The following is a 21,900-nucleotide window of genomic DNA, read 5'->3' as shown; positions in this document are numbered from 1 at the left end:
TAGCGTATTGTGTGGTGTACTGGTTTAGTGGTTGCCTTACTGGTTTACTGGTTTACTTACTGGTTGACATACTGGCCTGGTCCTCGACCAGGCCTCCACCCTCAGGAAGCAGCCCGTGACAGATGACTAACACCCAGGTACCTATTTTACTGCTAGGTAACAGGGGCATAGGGTGAAAAAAACTCTGCCCATTGTTTCTCGTCGGCGCCCGGGATCGAACCCGGGACCACAGGATCACAAGTCCAGCGTGCTGTCCGCTCGGCCGACCGGCTCCCCTAAAGGTACCTGTCCCATATACATTTTCTGATTGCCAGAAACAATGTTTTAAAAAGAAGAAACTTCTGTCACTTTTTAAATTTCTGTCGTCGGGGGAGCCGGTCGGCCGAGCGGACAGCACGCTGGACTTGTGATCCTGTGGTCCTGGGTTCGATCCCAGGTACCGGCGAGAAACAATGGGCAGAGTTTCTTTCACCCTATGCCCCTGTTACCTAGCAGTAAAATAGGTACCTGGGTGTTAGTCAGCTGTCACGGGCTGCTTCCTGGGGGTGGAGGCCTGGTCGAGGACCGGGCCGCGGGGACATTAAAGCCCCGAAATCATCTCAAGATAACCTCTCAAAATAACAGGTAGCCTGTTCTTAGGCTTATCCCGCTCGGTAAATTCTGATCTTCCTCGGGATCCCCACAACCGTTGCCTAACACCCAGACACCTATTATGCTGCTGGGTAAACAGGTGCATCAGGTGAAAGGAGACGTGACTGTAAACTCAGCGGTGACATGTTTGATAAACACAGAGAATAAACTTGCTCGTACTGGGGGCACCAAACCCGTCCTTCTAATAGAACGTCGCATTTTGACGTATTCTCTACCGAGGTTATCTTGAGGTTATCTTGAGATGATTTCGGGGCTTTAGTGTCCCCGCGGCCCGGTCCTCGACCAGGCCTCCACCCCCAGGAAGCAGCCCGTGACAGCTGACTATTTTACTGCTAGGTAACAGGGGCATAGCGTGAAAGAAACTCTGCCCATTGTTTCTCACCGGCGCCTGGGATCGAACCCAGGACCACAGGATCACAAGTGCAGCGTGCTGTCCGCTCGGCCGACCGGCTCCCCGAAAGACAAGAATCGTCGTACTAGAAAATGGAGGCGACTCGCGAAATTGACGTAATGTTCCGTTTTCTGTTTTGGGTCCTCTGGTAGGTTAGGTTACGGGCACTTTAGTACGACAGTTTCTTGACGTTGGGGCACCTTAGGAGGACGGTGTGGTGGGTGAGTGTGAGAAGTGTAGTGGCCCAGGATGATGTGTGTGGCCACACCAGCCAGGTGTGGCCCAGGATGATGTGTGTGGCCACACAACCCAGGTATGGCCCAGGATGATGTGTAAGTGTGGCCACACAACCCAGGTATGGCCCAGGATGATGTGTAAGTGTGGCCACACCAGCCAGGTGTGGCCCAGGATGATGTGTAAGTGTGGCCACACCAGCCGGGTGTGGCCCAGGATGATGTGTGTGTCCACACAAACCAGGTATGGCCCAGGATGATGTGTAAGTGTGGCCACACCAGCCGGGTGTGGCCCAGGATGATGTGTGTGTCCACACAACCCAGGTATGGCCCAGGATGATGTGTAAGTGTGGCCACACCAGCCGGGTGTGGCCCAGGATGATGTGTGTGTCCACACAACCCAGGTATGGCCCAGGATGATGTGTAAGTGTGGCCACACCAGCCGGGTGTGGCCCAGGATGATGTGTGTGTCCACACAACCCAGGTATGGCCCAGGATGATGTGTAAGTGTGGCCACACCAGCCGGGTGTGGCCCAGGATGATGTGTGTGTCCACACAACCCAGGTATGGCCCAGGATGATGTGTAAGTGTGGCCACACCAGCCGGGTGTGGCCCAGGATGATGTGTGTGTCCACATAACCCAGGTATGGCCCAGGATGATGTGTAAGTGTGGCCACACCAGCCGGGTGTGGCCCAGGATGATGTGTGTGTGTCCACACAACCCAGGTATGGCCCAGGATGATGTGTAAGTGTGGCCACACCAGCCGGGTGTGGCCCAGGATGATGTGTGTGTCCACACAACCCAGGTATGGCCCAGGATGATGTGTAAGTGTGTCCACACAACCCAGGTATGGCCCAGGACGATGTGTAAGTGTGTCCACACAACCCAGGTATGGCCCAGGATGATGTGTAAGTGTGTCCACACAACCCAGGTGTGGCCCAGGATGATGTGTAAGTGTGTCCACACAACCCAGGTATGGCTCAGGATGATGTGTAAGTGTGTCCACACAACCTAGGTATGGCCCAGGATGATGTGTAAGTGTGTCCACACAACCCAGGTATGGCCCAGGATGATGTGTAAGTGTGTCCACACAAGCCAGGTATGGCCCAGGATGATGTGTAAGTGTGGCCACACAACCTAGGTATGGCCCAGGATGATGTGTAAGTGTGTCCACACAACCTAGGTATGGCCCAGGATGATGTGTAAGTGTGTCCACACAACCCAGGTATGGCCCAGGATGATGTGTGTGTCCACACAACCCAGGTGTGGCCCAGGATGATGGCATGATGTGTGTACCTAACACAGTACCCCAGTCCCCAGACTTTGCTTCTCTCCTCACCTACTTGTGCTTGCGGGGGTTGAACTTCGGCTCTTGGATCCGGCCTCTCAACTGTCTCGTCTACAGGTTCCTGAGCCTGTTAGCTTCTATATAAATAAATAAATAAATAAATAAATAAATGTTTATTCAGGTAAGGTACATACATACAAGAGATTTTCCAAAAATTGATCGCTTTATAGATAGAATTAGTACATACAATGCCTAAAGCCACTATTACGTAAAGCGTTTAGGGCAGGAAATATCTACATATATATAGGCACATAGGCATATATAGGCTACATAGGCATATCTACATTTGAAACTGTGTATGGAGTCTGCCCCCACCACATGACTTCCTAGTGATGTAGTAGATCCATTTATTAACTATTCTGACACTGAAAAAATCTTTCTAATGTATCTACGGCTCATTTGGGCACTCAGTTTTCTGGTAATCCAAAAATATGCAGTCTGCCCACCCTTCTCTTTCTTGCCTAATTTTTGTTGCTTGGTCATAGAACTCTATTCAACTATGAGGCAATATTTGCCTCCCTGAACCTATGCTGATAGTGTGTTACAAAGTTCTTTCTCTCTAGATGTTGTACTATTTTTTCTCGTAATCTTCCCTATCACCTCGCGCGCTGTACAGGTTAGTGACACAGGATTGTAGTTTAGTGCCTCCTATCTTTCTCCCTTAGTGAATATCGGGACTAAACCGCCATCCAAATTTTGGGCAGTTCTGCTGTTACCAAGTGACTTGTTATACACCATTGAGAGTGGTAGGCACAGTGCTTCTGCGCCTTCTTTTAGTATAAATGGTGAGATTCTGTCTAGGCTTACAGCCTTTGAATACAACTAGGTGAATACACACATACACGTATACAAGTGTATACGACAGTTGAGAGGCAGGCCGAAAGAGCAAAGCTCAACCCCCGCAAACACAACTTGGTGAATACTAGAAGGCGAGAAGTCGGTAACGAGTGGAGTACCTCAAGGATCGGTGCTGGGACCAATTCTATTTCTAATATACATTAATGACATGTTTACAGGAGTAGAATCCTACATGTCGATGTTCGCGGATGACGCAAAATTAATAAGAGTTGTGACAGATGAGGATTGTAGAATCCTCCAAGAAGACTTGAACAGGTTCCAGAGATAATCAGAGAAATGGCTACTGGCGTTCAACACGAGCAAATGTAAAGTTATGGATATGTGATCAGGTGATAGGAGACCAAAGGGACAGTACACAATGAAGGGGAACTGCCTACTTGCGACATTTCGAGAAAGAGACCTGGGAGTGGACTTAACACCTAATCTAACTCCTGAGGCACATATAAATAGCATAACGACAGCAGCGTACTCTACACTGGCAAAAGTTAGAATATCATTCAGAAACTTAAGTAATTTAAGTAACTGGGGAGCCGGTCGGCCGAGCAGACAGCACGCGGGACTTGTGATCCTGTGGTCCTGTGTTCGATCCCAGGCGCCGGCGAGAAACAATGGGCAGAGTTTCTTTCACCCTATGCCCCTGTTACATAGCAGTAAATTAGGTACCTGGGTGTTAGTCAGCCGTCACGGGCTGCTTCCTGGGGGTGGAGGCCTGGTCGAGGACCGGACCGCGGGGACACTAAAAGCCCCGAAATCATCTCAAGATAACCTCAAGAAGATAACTTAATGGCTAAATACACGAAAAACACTGAAGTGCTAAACAATTTATTCCCCCCCTCCCCCCCCGTCCTATCCTAAATCCTTATCCTCCTATCGTGTATTCTCTGGGTTTTCATTCATTGTTCTCCCTCAAAAGGGCATTATTTATTCTGCTAGGTAATTGCACATAATTTTTAGGTTAAAATATATTATGGTGGAAGTAGCTTGGTGTTATGGTGCGCTAAAGTCACTTCTTGTGTTTTCCTTCCAGGATGAAATGATACGGTGGTCGGGAGGAGAATGGCCTGCTACCAGAATGGCGGCACGTTATCCCTGCATCTGTCTGCCGCCCGCCTCTCACCGCCCCTGATGTGTGGGTCCCGCGTCTCCTCCTCCTCCTCCCCGCGTGGTGCGCTCCCATCCACGCTTACACCCCATGAGCCAACCCCCCACGCTCCCCACCACTCGCACTCATCCCATGACCCATCCTGGTACTCATCCAACGATCAGTTAAGGCATTCACCTCACGATCCACCGCGGCACTCACCCCACGATCCACCTCGGCACTCACCCCATGATCCACCGCGGCACTCACCCCATGATCCACCCCGGCACTCACCCCACGATCCACCTCGGCACTCACCCCATGATCCACCCCGACACTCATCCCATGATCCACCGCGGCACTCACCCCATGATCCACCCCGGCACTCACCCCATGATCCACCCCGACACTCACCCCATGATCCACCCCGGCACTCACACCACGACCCACACCGGCACTCACACAACGACCCAACCCGGCACTCACACCATGACCCACCACGGCACTCACCCCACGACCCATCTCGTAACTCACCCAGACACTCACCCCACGACCCACCCAGACACTCACACTATGACCCACCCCGACACTCACCCCACGACCCACCCCGACACTCACCCCACGACCCACCCCGACACTCACCTCACGACCCACCCCGGCACTCACACCATGACCCACCGTGTAACTCACCCCACGACCCACCTCGCCACTCGCCCCGACACTCACCCCACGACCCACCCAGGCACTCACCCCACGACCCACCACGGCACTTATTCTATGACCCACTTCGCGACCCACCCAGGCACTCACCCAGACTGTCACCCGTCGATCAGCCAAAGTTCACACTCTATGATCCACCTCGACGCTCATCCAAAGACCCACCTCCCCTGTCACCCCTCGACCCATCTAGGGTCTCACCCTACGAAACCCCTTCCTGCCTCTCACCCATGGAGGTGGCGCCGCGGCGCTCTTCACAGGAACGCCACAGGATCTCACCCATCCACGGCTCCCACAACCATGTACATTCGACCACCAACCACGCCTCGTCGGCCAGCAACCATACGCCCTCGGCCAGCAACCATGCCTCTCCAGATGCCATCACTCACCAAGCTAAAAGCACGACCTCTCCCAAACTCTCACGCCGGGAGACTGATCTCTCGCTCAACCACGTCAAGCTGCAGGAGACATACATCAACGTGGAGGCGCTAGAGGAGAGGAAAACAGAGAAGCAGCTCTCAGAGGCCTGGAAGCGCAAAAGAAGACGGTCTGTCGAGTCCATATTACCAGAGTACCTGAAATCTGCTCCCATAATGCGCATCAATCACCCTTTGGAGCAGAGTGTGATATTGTCTTTCCTAAGGTCAGTGACGGGCGTGCTGCTCACCTGTTTGATGAGCGTGCCACTGAGCCTGGCACTCATACTCTCACTGCCCGTCGTCTTGTTCCTGAAGGCCCTTGTGGCCTTGGGCAGACTACCCAGGACCAGAAACTGCTTTGCTGCCTTCCATAGTGACTATGTAGCGCCCCACGATGCGCAGTTCCTACTACAGGATGTCGACAACCACTCGGTCATCCACAGTGTGCTCATCATCGATGCCTCCATGAACCTGAAGCGTATCAAGCAGTTGCTGGCGACGCGCGTTGTCGAGGCCAAGAACGGCGCCGGTAGCCTCATGTACCCGCGTCTTACCCAGATGGTGTCTTTCATGCCTGCTGGGCCCGCTTGGGTCCACGACCATAACTTTAACCTGCATAATCATGTGTTCTCAGGGCCTAACATAGCAACAGAAGGAGCCCTTCAAAAGTACGTGAGTTCTCTCTTGTCACAGCCACTGCCAGGCACTCGGCCACTGTGGGAGATCATAGTGCTGCACGACTATGGCCGCAGCAGAGACACTGTGCTGGTGTGTCGCCTTCACCAGTCTATATCTGACGGCATGTCCTTGGTCAGGGTGCTGTGCCAGTCCCTCTCAGACAACCAGATCATGCACATCCCACAGAAGCCTCACTTCGGTGGAACTACCTATGGAATGAACCTCTTGAAAGCCTTACTAGTGGGTCCCATGATGGCATTAAAGTGGCTGTGGTGGTGGCGGCCAGAAGTGAACCCGCTGACGGTGCGTCGCGGGTCGTCTCTGCCTCCTCCTCGGGTGGCCAAGAGTAGTGGCTCCTGCTGTGGCTGCAGCAGAAAAATGGCGGCCAGCAGCTCGAGTGAGAGCGGCGCGTACACAGTGTGGGGGGAGGAGGGAAGCGGCGGGCAGGTGGTGGTGTGGTCGGCGGGAGTGTCTGTGAGTCGCGTGGTGCGCATCAAGCAGGTCACCCGCACCTGTCTAAACGATGTGCTGTTGGCGGCACTGACAGGAGCCCTCAGACTCTCACTCCAGCGGCAGGGTGTCGTCCACCCGCCAGACCTCAAGGTAAGCCTCACACCACTTGCTCTATCACTCTATCATTTGACTTCCGTTTGGATGCAATATAACTAGATCCAATGATCTGGTTACATACATAATCATTATATAAATTCCAACATCTCATATATATATATTCCAGGGAGAATTGTCTCTCCCCAGTCCTTGGTATATGACATCGAGGGGCAAGGTAAGGTACTTTTGAGGAGAAAGCACTTAGCCAGCATTGGCCATATAGGTCGCCAGGGGGCAGTAACTGGAGAATTTGTTGTGAACCGATTTTCGGGTCCTGTGTTGGGAAAACTATTAGGGTAAGACTTGCCATGAACTACGTGAGGGAGGGTTCTGTGCCTGCTAACAGGAGTAAGAATTCACTTGCTCCTTTATCCAGCCGATAAAAAAAACGTGAAGGGGTCATACTCTCTCCAGCAGCGACCCTCCCAGGAGAGAGTATATCACCTGCTAGGCTGGATTGAACCAGCAAGGGAAACATGTACTAGAGGTGTACCTCGTGTCTCAGTATATTCACACTAAGAGTTTACACTAGTCCTGGCCTATGTTTAGGACTACAGGATACTTACTGCTTGCTTATCAACGTGTTGCTGTGGCTGTAGGAACTCTCCCTTGGCCTGCATGGGGTATCTCCCCAGTCAACTACATGGCATACTGACAACATTTATGTATATTAACTTCCATATAGTTGGCGTTCAATCCCGGACCGTCCACGTGGTTGGGCATCTTTCCTTTTCCCCCGTTCCATCCCAAATCCTTATCCTGACCCCTTCCAAGTGCTATATAGTCGTAATGGCTTAACACTTTCCTTTGATAATTTCCCCCCTTCCCTAACTGCCATATAGCGAACTACAAATATTAAATTTGAGTAGTAAACTAAATTTTGACATTTATATATATCGACTGGCTAAACGAAAACGGAATGTGAGAGCAGAAGCCGTCATATGTCTCCATAGTGCAGTGGCTACGTTTTTGCCTTACAGTTGAGTATCCAGGGTTCGATCCCCGGGCGGGACGGAAATGGGCACATTTGTTTCACCTGATCCCTTTCTTCACCTAGCAGGATGTAACACCTCCACCTTGTTACTACACCTTCTCACTTAAAACCCCAGCTAAGTGTAACACCGCAAAGGTGTTTTGTATTTAATACATACATAGTACAGGAGTCACAGACAAGTTTGAGAGGCGCCAGGTTGGCGACCCCCAGTAATTAAGAAAGTCACACCTCTAGAGTGTTAATGACCAACAAGTGACCTAGGGCAGGTCATGTGAAGTTGACCTGGTTGCTGCTAAGCTCATAATTGTAGCCCGGTATCCGGGTGGGTCCTTCTAACAAGCCGCCAGTTTAAGGTGTGGCTTGGTAGAGTGCCTGGGGCTATCTACTTGTGGGTGGAGTTAGCTAGTTGGTCCCCAATATATACCCAGGGGTACTGAACACTCGAGAGATACAGGAGAACAGCCAGCAGAGCAGAACAGAGGACAGCATATCCAGGGAGGCTGTCAGCTGGACAGGGTGGGACAGTCTGTCAACTACAGACCCTCCCCCCCTCTCTATCCAGCTATAGGCAGACACTTGGTGAGTTGAACATGAAAGGTGACTTATTTCGTGTACCAAGATGTTGTGTGATCTCTAGGGGCAGCCAGCTGTAGTGACTCAAAGTTCTGTGTGGTGGCTCACATTGTTTATCTGGATATAATGAACCTTCAGTTCGAGTGCTTGAATTCTGGTATTTATCATGCTAAATAAATATTGATTCACTTACTTTTAATATGATTTTAATTGTGTTCCCAAGTTCTTGGAATTTCTGATATATGCAAACTAGAGTGTAGAGTACTCTTCAGTTAGGGAATAAAAGAATCTTGCCTGGAACATGATTCCAGTTAAAACATGTGTGACAGTAAAAATAGGTGTTATTGCAGTCTTCTCTAGGCAGATGGAATGCCTGTCACAAAATTAAAAATAAAAGTAAAAAATAAGTTAAACTGCAAGTTGTCTTCACAGTGAGGTTAACTGTAAGAGAAAACATACAGAACAAAAATTTAGAAATACTTTACTTTAATAGAAATCTTACTTTAAACAAATTCCAAAATAAAAACGTTCTTTAAACTTGGCTTTATACAGAGTGCAAATTAAACAAGATAAATAGACAATTAAATTTGTTATGTTAATAGTAGAAAATATGGTGCAGGAATACTGAGTCAAAGTGAATAGCTCTGTTACCACACCGGGGTATGTTAACAGGTCTACTCAGCAAGAGCACTCAGGAGTAATCTAACTCGTAGTGGGCTAGGCAGCCCTATTTATACACTATGACGGCCGGGTAGATGGCGCTGGGGACTTCTTTAACTATTAACTGGCTGTTAAACTGTTTGTTTCGGGTGGTGTGAACTTGCGGGGCGTCGCCAGGTGCGAGGTGGGGTGACGGGTAGTGGTGAAGGAGGGAGACTGGTAGTACTGTCTAGACGTCTGGAAGTTTTTTTGTTTTTTGTTTTTATTTTTTTTTTTACATGCAAGCATGCGTATAATGTACAATAAAAACAGAACAAATATAACATAGAACAAAAGTACAAAGCACACACATGTACAATGACAAAGGAACAAATCAAGAGAAGACCAGCCAGAAGGGCTGACCACAAAACAAAAATGCATATACAAACATAACACAAATATAAACACAGCGCAATACAAACATAAGGGAAACAGAGAGGCGAGAAACATACAAAACAAGTCCGCTAACACCTCACACACATAATGCACACATAACAAAGAGCACACCCCAACAGCCTGAAGGGCACACAAGATGACAAACAAGCACACACGACATCCACAACCGAACACACAAACGCATAGGAACCGCACACCCCCCCACGAGCCATACAAAAAAACCCACAATACAAACCGGAGCACGCAGGAACCGGGAAACAATACCCACCCCACCCACTCACATACACACCCCACAACCAGGTAACACAAAATACATAGAAATCACTTGCGAGGAACCTCGTGAGAAATGTACTTCTCCGGGAAAAGATCATGAGGATATTTCGCCTTGTAAGCTTCCCAGACTAGATCTTCAAGGTCGGTAGGGTTTTTGATCCCCCGCTCTCGAGCGGGTATCATAAACTCGGGAACATCTATATCTGGCGGCATCGGCCAACGCCCAAGGTCACTGACGCAAGTCGCATAACGAGGCTGGGGAGCGCTAACCATGCCCTTCGAGGAAGCAGATGACACCGGAGAAGCGGACGAGGGTCGCCGAGCCTGCCACGCCTTCTTCATCGGAGCAGGTGCTGGACGCTGCGACGATAGCACTTCCACGGATACCGCAGGAGACACGGAAGGGACTGCAGGAAACGGAAGAGGCGGCAAGACCGCTGCCGAGGAAACGGGTAACGAGGAAGGGGCCACAGAACATCCAGAGCGAGCATCCTTTCTCAACATCACTACCAGGCCACCCCGCTCACCACCAACTACAGCACGGGGAACCACCGCCCACGAAGAACCGGAGCCATCCGACGCAGGCAACGCACCTGAAGCAGGACCCTCGGACACCGGACCAGAAGGTGAGGCCGAAACGCCGGCACCGGCATCCTCAGGCAAGTGTACCTCCGCCACCACCGTAGTGTGCACCACATCCGGAGCCACTCCACCGTCAACGGAAGGACGACACTCGTCGAATTCGCCAACATCAGCCCACGCAGAAGAACGCCGGGAACGCTTAGGCTCGGGCCGCACATCATCAGACCCGGAGGCAGACTCAGCGACCCGCGCAGCACCTACCGAGCAAACCGACGCACGCCGCAGCACGGCAGCCTCCTCAACCACACGGGGCACCAGGCCAGGCACAGGCGGGAATGCCGGAACCACCTCAGCCCCCAGCACAGCCGGAACAGACGGCGAGGGCGCAGGGACCGGGACAGACACAGCAGAGGAAGAACTGGAAGACGAAGGGTCTGAGCAAACGGCAGGCGGAAGAGGCTCAGGGACACCAGCTGGAGCACTAGGCGAGGACCCAACCTCCGGAGGAGATGCGGCAACAACAGGGGGCGCAACAGGCGGAGCAACAGCTGCTGCAGAGGGCACCTCCTCAGCCGAAGAGACGTCCATACCCACCGAATCATCCCCCACAGGAAGTGGCGGAAAATCCTCCTCACTGAAGAGATTCACTGGTACAACAGGAGGCGCAGAACAGTCAGCAGCCTGATGGCCCAAAAGACCACAACGATAACACGTCCGCGGCTGACGGGCGTAAAACACCCGAACGTTGTACCCCATAAGGCGCACAGAGGACGGAATATCCGCCCTGAGTCTCATGCCCAGGGTGCGAATGTTAACAACTGCGCCAAACCGGCCGAAATACCGCCGTAGCAGAGCCTCTGGAAACTCCAAGGGAGCCCCATGCACACTGATGTAAGTAAGTGCACCACTCCTATCCGAGAGGGTGACAGTGCCCGCACCATCCGGCAGGGGCAGTGTCCGCCCCTCGTATCGCCGGAGAAAATCGCGATACGCCACCTCCTCTGCAAACTTCACAATTGCCCTACGGGCCGTTACCAACTCGACCCCATAAATCGCAAACACAGGGACAGAGAGCATTTCACAAGCCAGGGCAATCTCCGGGTAACCAGCCCGCACAGAGAACTCTAGTCCCACAGACTGAGCCCGGACGACAGGGGGTAGAGGGACCCCCATCGTAACGCCACGTCAGCACAGGCGAGCAGAGACACACCCGCCCCCAACCAGCCGAAACGGGCAAACAACACCAACTGCTGGAGCACCGATTCAACACGTCCGCCCCATACCGAAGCTAGGGCCAGACCTCAGACGTCTGGAAGTAGTTGTTGTTGTTGCTGCAGTACTTGAATATAAAGACGTGGTAATGGGTAGAATAGGTGATGATAGAGCAGGCCGAATCTCTTACTAGAGATTTTACCGTGACACATGCTAATAATGACTTGTTTATACATCTTTGAGAATGTTGTGAATACGACAAGTTCCATTCCTTGTCTTGTATGTAATGGACTAGAATGGATGGTGGCAGTCTACTTTCTACTTCTACTTATCTACCCTTCTACCTCTACCACTACCTCTCCAACTCATTTCCTACTCCCTCCCCTCTCCCTCCGCCTCTCCCCCCCCTGTCCCTTTCACCTGACGACCCTCCTTACTCCTCCCACCCACTCCTCCCTCCTCCCTACCGCCCTCACCCCAAACCCTCACTAATTACTTCATTATTCATCTCTTTCCTTTCCTTTCTCTTATACGTTTGTGGCAATGAACTGTTCTAGAATTCTCTAGAGTCGCGAGTAGCGGATCAGGTTACAATGTCTTGTGTTCGTGGTACCTAGGTAATCAAATACCTAGGTCACAAGGTGTTGAATTGGAGAGGCTGCAGTAGACTCCGGGGGGGAACTCTAAAATAGTTTACTAGGGGCGGGATAATGGACAAAAGAGAGCTATTCCCCCCCCCCGTTAGAATAGTTTACTAGGGGCGGGATAATGGACAAAAGAGAGCTATTTCCCCCCACCCCTACCTTGAGGCTACCTTGAGGTGCTTCCGGGGCTTAGTGTCCCCGCGGCCCGGTCGTCGACCAGGCCTCCTGGTTGCTGGACTGATCAACCAGGCTGTTAGACGCGGCTGCTCGCAGCCTGACGTATGAGTCACAGCCTGGTTGATCAGGTATTCTTTGGAGGTGCTTATCCAGTTCTCTCTTGAACACTGTGAGGGGTTTGCCAGTTATGTCCCTTATGTGTAGTGGAAGCGTGTTGAACAGTCTCGGGCCTCTGATGTTGATAGAGTTCTCTCTCAGAGTACCTGTTGCACCTCTGCTTTTCAACGGGGGTATTCTGCACATCCTGCCATGTCTTCTGGTCTCATGTGATGTTATTTCTGTGTGCAGGTTTGGGACCAGCCCCTCAATTATTTTCCACGTGTAAATTATTATGTATCTCTCCCGCCTGCGCTCAAGGGAGTACAGATTTAGGCTCTTTAGTCGGTCCCAGTAATTTAGATGTTTTACTGAGTGGATTCTAGCAGTAAAGGATCTCTGCACGCTCTCTAGGTCAGCAATTTCTCCAGCTTTGAAAGGGGCTGTCATTGTGCAGCAGTACTCCACTCTAGAGAGCACAAGCGTTTTGAAAAGTATCATCATCGGTATAGCATCTCTAGTGTGAAAAGTTCTTGTTATCCAACCTGTCATTTTTCTTGCAGTTGTGACGGCTACTTTATTGTGTTCTTTAAAGGTAAGGTCTTCCGACATGAGTACACCCAGGTCCTTTACATTGCCTTTTCGTTCTATGTTATGATTTGCCTGCGTTTTGTACGTGGTTTCTGTTTTTATATTTTCAATTTTTCCGTAGCGCATGAGCTGAAACTTATCCTCGTTGAATACCATATTATTTTCTGTAGCCCATAGAAAGACCTGATCTACATCTGATTGGAGGTTTGCCGTGTCCTCTATGTTGCCAACTCTCATGAAAATCCTAGTGTCATCTGCAAAGGATGATACAGTGCTATAGGTTGTGTTCTGGTCTATGTCCGATATGAGGATGAGAAAAAGTACTGGAGCAAGCACAGTACCCTGGGGGACTGAGCTCTTCACGGTTGATGGGCTGGATTTTATTTTGTTGACTATTACACATTGGGTTCTGTCAGTCAGGAAATTGTAGATCCATCTGCCTATTTTCCCGGTAATTCCTTTTGAACGCATTTTATGTGCAATAACACCATGGTCACATTTATCAAAAGCTTTTGCGAAATCTGTGTAAATTACATCAGCGTTTTGTTTGTCTTCCGTAGCATCTAATGCCATATCATAGTGGTCCAGCAACTGCGACAGGCAAGAGCGCCCTGTTCTGAAACCATGTTGTCCGGGGTTATGGAGATGCTGTGATTCCATGTATTTTGTGATCTTACTTCTTAGCACTCTCTCAAAAATTTTTATGATGTGCGATGTTAGTGCTATCGGTCTGTAATTTTTTGCCTCTGCCTTATTTCCTCCTTTATGGAGTGGTGCTATCTCTGCTGTTTTTAGTATGTCAGGGATAATGCCAGTATCTAGGCTTTGTCTCCACAGAATGTGAAGGGCCTGCGATAGTGGTTTTTTACAGTTCTTGATGAATATGGAGTTCCAAGAATCCGGGCCTGGTGCAGAGTGCATAGGCATACTGTTTATGGCTTCTTCAAAATCTAGTGGGGATAGGGCGACGTCTGATATATGATTTGATGTTGGTATCATATCCATGAAAAATTAAATAAATAAATAAATAAATAAATATGTTTATTCAGGTAAGGTACATACATACAAGTGATGTTACATTAATGGATTGATATAAAGATAGAGCTAGTACATACAATGCCTAAAGCCACTATTACGCAATGCGTTTCGGGCAAGAAAAACATTAATATCTAGAACTTAATACTAATTGAGCATAAAGAATAAAAAGTGTTGAAAACAAATACAAATAAAGATAAAAAAAAGGGGGAACATGACTGAAAAAGCAGCACAAATACAATAGGTTGACAAACAGTGTTGATTAAAAAAAAAAAAAAAAAAAATTTTTTCATTTGGGTTATCAATCTTTAGTGCATTTAATGGCTCACTGAAAACAGAGTCGTACTGCTTCCTCAGTAACTCGCTCATTTCTTTGTTGTCATCTGTGAAAGTTCCATCTCCCTTTCGCAGGGGCCCGATACTAGATGTGGTTTTTGATCTTGATTTTGCATAGGAGAAAAAATATTTCGGATTTCTCTCTATTTCACTGATGGCCTTTTGCTCTCTTTGCCTCTCCTGGGTTTTGTATGATTCTTGTAGCTTGAGTTCAATTGTTTCTATTTCTCTACCTAACCTTCTTCGCCGTTCTTGAGATTGGGTGCGACTCTCAAGTTGTTCCGCGATTCGTGTTCTTCGCCTATATAGGGAACGACGTTCCCGTTCCAATCTGCATCTCTTTCTCTTTTTTCTTAGGGGTATGCGGTTTGAACATATCTCTAGTGCTACTGAGCTTATTTTTTCCAGGCACTGGTTCAGGTTTGCATTTCCTAGCTGTTCTTCCCAGTTTATTTCTGTGAAGTCCTGGTTTATTTGCTCCCAGTTTATCCGTTTATTATTGAAGTTGAATTTGCTGAAATCTCCTCCACCGGGAATCTGGACTGGTTTTGAAGGTCCATTCCCCATGGTTGTCAGAACTTCAATTAAGTTGTGATCTGAGTAACAGGTATTTGTAATCATTATGTTCCCGATCAACTCATCATTATTAGTGAAAATGAGGTCCAGCGTGTTCTCCTTCCTAGTTGGTTCTACTATTTGCTTGTTTAAGGCAAACCTATCGCACATCCGTAGTAGGTCATTTGCATGTGCCTGCTCATTTAGGCTACTTTCTGGTATTCTTTCTGATATTACTGTATTAGCCAGGTGCTTCCATTTCAGGTGCCGTAGGTTGAAGTCCCCAAGCAGGATGATGTTCGGAGCTGGATTTGTGAGGTTTTCCAAGCAGTGCTCTATTTTCATTAGTTGGTCTTTAAACTGCTGAGGGTTTGCCTCCGGTGACTTATATACAAGGACAATAACTACATTTAGGATCTCTATTTTGACTATCAGCACTTCCACCATATCATTTGAGGTGTTTAGCAGCTCAGTACAGATGAGTGTGTCTTTGATGTAGAGGCTGACCCCACCCTGAAGCCGGTGTTTCCTATCACATCTGAAGAGATTGTATTCTGGGATCCATATTTCACCATCAAGGTAGTCCTTTGTGTGAGTTTCCGTTAGGGCTGCAAACACTGCATTTGCCTCATGAAGGAGACCATCTATAAAATGAACTTTGTTGGATTTGCGTGTTTTTATACCCTGGATGTTGGCAAATATAAATGATGTTATCGTGTTAGTGGAAGTGCTGGATGCTTTAATTGGTGTTAATATCTGAGGCTCTGGTAAGGAGGCCACTGTGTTTGCGTCCTCTCTAGCATTTGACCGAGTTGGTGGTAGAGTCTGGTCATTTTTAGCCATTCTTCTCCTCCTCCTCTTGCTAAAAAATTATCCCGGTTGATGGAGTAGTGGCTGTTTTCATAGTGGTAGTCTGTCGGTTTTATTCGCCTGGTACCTCTTATATGAAAAGCTGGGCATTCAGCATTGAAGCACTCTTTCCTGTCCAAAGAGTTCTTGCAAATTTCTGGGTGAAAGAATTCACAGCTTTTGGTACATTTACCTGTATTGAGGAGGTTTCTGCACTTTCTAGGGTGATCGTGTGTACATGTTCCATTTATTCTTCCCGATTCCCCATGCTTACAGGTTGCCCATCTGTAGATAGAACCGCTAACCGTTCTAACCCCCGTTAGAATAGTTTAATAAGGGCGGGATAATGGACAAAAGAGAGATATTTCCCCCCCCCCCCGTTAGAATAGTTTACTAGGGGCGGGATAATAGACAAAAGAGAGCTATTCCCCCCCCCCTCGTTACACAAGCTCACTGACCCTCAATGAACTCCCAGCTAATTATTAAACTGAAATATTAAATGAGTTTAAAACAAATAAAGGGTCATGATTTGTTATACTTAGATAATACTTAACTTATGGATGTGGCACCTTCCTGAAACGTGAATGTGCCTGCACTACTGATCTCCCAGGAAGGACAGAAATCAATAATTGTGAACTTGAAGGGCATAGGAACCTTGGCAATCAATGCTTGGGAATTAATTTATAGAAAAATTCTTTATTTGCTTGTTTAGATCCAGAGGCAGCTTTAATTACCATTAAATGGAGGAGAACATATGGGACTGCCAGTACAGTATATAAACAAGACATATATCGACCTTGAATTAATAAAAAGGGGAGGAAAATATCTAAACTCCAAAATACATTAATAAGCACTTTATTTAACAAAGGACACGTTTATTTATAGCCTAGCTGTAATTAAGTCCTACGAGGCAATGGTACATACCACTGATTGAAGATCAGTACTCAAGAGCACATTACCTTATCTCTGCAATTACCGGCCACAGATTAAATTTTAAATTTTGCCCCGAGGGGCGAGTTTATTGGGCAGCGTCACTCATCTTGTGAGTGGACATACCGCCATAGCAGCATGTACAACACTCCCCAATAGGAAGAAAACTCGCTGGGTTGTTCATCCTGTCACTTGTACCCAGACACAGCTGGGAGTGCCAGCCACAGATGTTGAGTGGCTACCTCCAGGTCTCTGGTGGGACCTGTCCCAAGTCTCACCCATAACCCACTGTCCCAAGTCTCACCCATAACCCACTGTCCCAAGTCTCACTCATAACCCACTGTCCCAAGTCTCACTCATAACCCACTGTCCCAAGTCTCACTCATAACCCACTGTCCCAAGTCTCACTCATAACCCACTGTCCCAAGTCTCACTCATAACCCACTGTCCCAAGTCTCACTCATAACCCACTGTCCCAAGTCTCACTCATAACCCACTGTCCCAAGTCTCACTCATAACCCACTGTCCCAAGTCTCACTCATAACCCACTGTCCCAAGTCTCACCCAAGACACACTGACTAAAATTTTACTCACATGCTAACCAGTGGAGGAAAGCTCCACCCACAACTAGTTTCCTAGGCCCAATAAACCCCGCCTCTCCAAGTCTAGAGCCAATGATTTCAAAAGTCCGGCTCTAGGCCTTGGTCCAGCTCCGAACACTAGGCCTCCCTGGGTTTCCACCAATCGAGCTCCAGGATAGGCTAGGCCTGCCCTGAAGGTTAGGTTTGCCTCCCGCAGATTTCTCACTCGTTCCCATTCTTACATCCAAGGAAACCGGAGCAGGGGTATGTATATGGAACCGGCTGAGTTTATTGCCCCTCATTTGTCAATGGCTGTAGAGGAGACAGGAGAGAGAGAGGGGAATGACTGGGGAGGAGGATTGGGGGAAGGAGGGGACGATTGGGGACAATAAAAATGATGGAAAGTTTCTTGGCCTATTCCTAGACAAGAGACTCAACTTCAGCACCCACATTTCACATAACTAAGAAAGTCTCTAAAGCAGTTAGTATACTCTCCAAAATCAGATATTATGTACTTAACTCTGCTCTCATCTCTCTATATTATGCACCCTATCCCTATCTTAATTATGGTATCTGTGCATGGGGTTCAACCACTGCAAACAATCTCAAGTCCATCATCACCCAGCAAAAATCTGCTATCAGAATAATAACAAATTCTGCTTTCAGACAACACACAGCCCCCTTGTTTAACTCCCTAAACATGCTAAACATAATCTCACTCCACAAATTTTCTTGTGTCAACTACATTTACAAAACCCTGTTCTTAAATGCAAATCCTGCTCTGAAACTCTCCCTGGACAGATGTAATAGGACCCATTATCACCAAGCCAGAAATAAATATCTCTTTGATATCCCCAGAGTCAAACTTAATCTGTGTAAACACTCTATGCAAATAAAGGGACCCAGTCTTTGGAACTCTCTCCCTATTGAATTGAAAAGCTGTCCAACTTTTGCGTCATTCAAAAACAATACTAAAAAGTACCTAATTTCATCTTCATAGTTTTTTACTTTTGCTTTAGAATTTCACTGTATCTATTGCTACCCAATCTTCCAATCTTTATGTACCCAATCCTAACATCTTTATCATTGTGATCATTGCTGTCTTATATGTGCTATCAATCTGCTGTATGGTGTCTATTAATCTTGTTTAAATTACCAATCAAGTTGTCAATGTAATCAATCAGAGCTTTAATATACCAATGTGCTTTAATATACTTACTAATCTCTCTAATCTCATTTTTTTCTTGCAATGTATCTCTTATCATTTTATTAATTCTGCTAGAATTTACCTACTTAAAATTATCTGTTAGATTAAGGACCTGCCCGAAACGCTGCGCGTACTAGTGGCTTTACAAGAGTGTAAATACTATGCTATGTATTCTCACTAACCCAATGTACCTTCTTGTATATAAATAAATAAATAAATAAATAAATAAATAAATAAATAAATAAATAAATAAACAGTTACAAGGAAAATAAGTACCCTGGATTTTGGGGACTGTTGGGTGGTTCCATCCTTGGGAGGGTCAGTAGTTTGACCCTGGGGGAGGTAGTCTGTCTCTCATCTGCCCATCTATCAATCCATCTATCTATCTATCTGTCCATTTATCTATCCAACTATCTATCCTTCCATAACACTGATGGTTTACCCATTGGTGCACTTAAAAATATTACCATAAACCGTTTAACCAATATTTACAGTGAGGGTGACCTGGTTCTCACTACTCTGGCACTGGACAATTTGTAAATTTTCAAGGAACTGCTCAATCTCAATTCTAAGGAGAAACACGATGTCATTGTTTCCACCTTAGCAGAGATAAGGAAGAGTAAGGAATGAGGGAAGAAGAGAGAGGTGGGGGAAAGGGAATAGAAAATGGGGAATGTCGAGGGGAAACTTAGGGAGTGAATAGAAAATGGCGGATCTGAGCAAAAGGAGAGAAGGCCGGACGGAGAATAAAGATGTAGACAGAGAAATTGATCACTAATGATCAACATCATCCTATCTCAACGTGATCTTAAATATATATACACAGCAATGGGACATGAAACACTGCTGTATTGATAAGATTCACCTTTTGATATAATCACTTACTGACAGCATGTTTAAAACAGTTTGATACTGGAGCATTTGGGAGGTTCAATGTCCTTGAACCTCTGGTAAGTCCCTACACACCGGCAAGTTTCTAAGTCCCAACACACTGGCAACTTCCTAAGTCCCTATCCTATACTGCCAAATTGGTCAGAACCTAGACATGAGACCAGTATCTCATGTAGGAATTCCTGTATTAATTTTTTTCCTCTACACTAGTCTTTACTAATGGTCTTGGGTTTGACCTCCTGACCTCTATACCTTTCAAGGAGGGGAGATTAATTATGGAAGGGTGAGGGAGGAAAGAGAGCCGCGAGGCAGCCCTCGGTGTGAGGTCTTGACCCTCAGCTGACTGTGGCCTGGCCGGCAATGTTTCATTAAGATGTTTGCATACCAAAACCAACTCGTCTCCCTGTATCGTCATCCTATCAATTCATCTTGCTTTCTCTCCGTCTATTCATCCATCTATCTATACATCCAGCTACTCATCTTTCTATCCTTTTATCCATTCATCTATCTATTCGTCTATCTATCAGTCTATCTGTCCATACTTATATTTATCCATCTATACTGTCACTATGGTGGTGTGTCCACTCACAGGATGAGTGGCGCTGCCCAATACTGTCACTATGGTGGTGTGTCCACTCACAGGATGAGTGGCGCTGCCCAATACTGTCACTATGGAGGTGTGTCCACTCACAGGATGAGTGACGCTGCCCAATACTGTCACTATGGCGGTGTGTCCACTCACAGGATGAGTGGCGCTGCCCAATACTGTCACTATGGCTGTGTGTCCACTCACAGAATGAGTGCCGCTGCCCAATACTGTCACTATGGCGGTGTGTCCACTCACAGGATGAGTGGCGCTGCCCAATGCTGTCACTATGGCGGTGTGTCCACTCACAGGATAAGTGGCGCCGCCCAATACTGTCACGATGGCGGTGTGTCCACCCACATGATGAGTGGCGCTGCCCAATACTGTCACTATGGAGGTGTGTCCACTCACAGGATGAGTGGCGCCGCCCAATACTGTCACTATGGCGGTGTGTCTACTCACAGGATGAGTGGCGCTACCCAATACTGTCACTATGACGGTGTGTCCACTCACAGGATGAGTGACGCTGCCCAATACTGTCACTATGGCGGAGTGTCCACTCACAGGATGGGTGACGCTGCCCAATACTGTCACAATGGTGGTACGTCCATTCACAGGATGGGTGGCGCTGCCCAATACTGTCACTATGGCGGTGTGTCCACCCACAGGATGAGTGGCGCTGCCCAATACTGTCACTATGGAGGTGTGTCCACTCACAGGATGAGTGGCGCCGCCCAATATTGTCACTATGGCGGTGTGTCCACTCACAGGATGAGTGGCGCTGCCCAATACTGTCACTATGGCGGTGTGTCCACTCACAGGATGAGTGGTGCTGCCCAATACTGTCACTATGGTGGTGTGTCCACTCACAGGATGAGTGGCGCTGCCCAATACTGTCACTATGGCGGTGTGTCCACTCACAGGATGAGTGGCGCTGCCCAATACTGTCACTATGGCGGTGTGTCCACTCACAGGATGAGTGACGCTGCCCAATACTGTCACTATGGCGGTGTGTCCACTCACAGGATGAGTGGCGCTGCCCAATACTGTCACTATGGCGGTGTGTCCACTCACAGGATGAGTGACGCTGTCCAATACTGTCACTATGGCGGTGTGTCCACTCACAGGATGAGTGACGCTGTCCAATACTGTCACTATGGTGGTGTGTCCACTCACAGGATGAGTGGCGCTGCCCAATACTGTCACTATGGCGGTGTGTCCACTCACAGGATGAGTGACGCTGCCCAATACTGTCACTATGGCGGTGTGTCCACTCACAGGATGAGTGGCGCTACCTAATACTGTCACTATGGCGGTGTGTCCACTCACAGGATGAGTGGCGCTGCCCAATACTGTCACTATGGCGGTGTGTCCACTCACAGGATGAGTGGCGCTGTCCAATACTGTCACTATGGTGGTGTGTCCACTCACAGGATGAGTGGCGCTGCCCAATACTGTCACTAAGGCGGTGTGTCCACTCACAGGATGAGTGACGCTGCCCAATACTGTCACTATGGCGGTGTGTCCACTCACAGGATGAGTGGCGCTGCCCAATACTGTCACTATGGCGGTGTGTCCGCTCACAGGATGAGTGGTGTGCCCAATACTGTCACTATGGCGGTGTGTCCAATCACAGGATGAGTGACGCTGCCCAATACTGTCACTATGGCGGTGTGTCCACTCACAGGATGAGTGACGCTGCCCAAT

The 21,900-nt window shown here is 48.2% G+C and overlaps 1 protein-coding gene across 1 annotated transcript in view; it reads left to right on the top strand.

The window, feature by feature from the left end:
* Positions 1-4,510: 4,510 nt before the first annotated feature.
* LOC123769042 (uncharacterized) overlaps positions 4,511-21,900 on the top strand; it is a 155,664-nt gene continuing 138,274 nt past the window's right edge. Inside the window, exon 1 of the mRNA XM_045759997.2 lies at positions 4,511-6,980. Coding sequence (XP_045615953.2) covers positions 4,539-6,980 — 2,442 coding nt within the window. The 5' untranslated portion in view covers positions 4,511-4,538. The remainder of the gene's footprint in view (positions 6,981-21,900) is intronic.

The sequence above is a fragment of the Procambarus clarkii genome, chromosome 64, assembly GCF_040958095.1.
Source record: "Procambarus clarkii isolate CNS0578487 chromosome 64, FALCON_Pclarkii_2.0, whole genome shotgun sequence".
Lineage (NCBI taxonomy): Eukaryota > Metazoa > Arthropoda > Malacostraca > Decapoda > Cambaridae > Procambarus > Procambarus clarkii.
The sequence above is the reverse complement of the archived record's forward strand: the minus strand, read 5'-3'. Positions and strand labels throughout refer to the sequence as shown.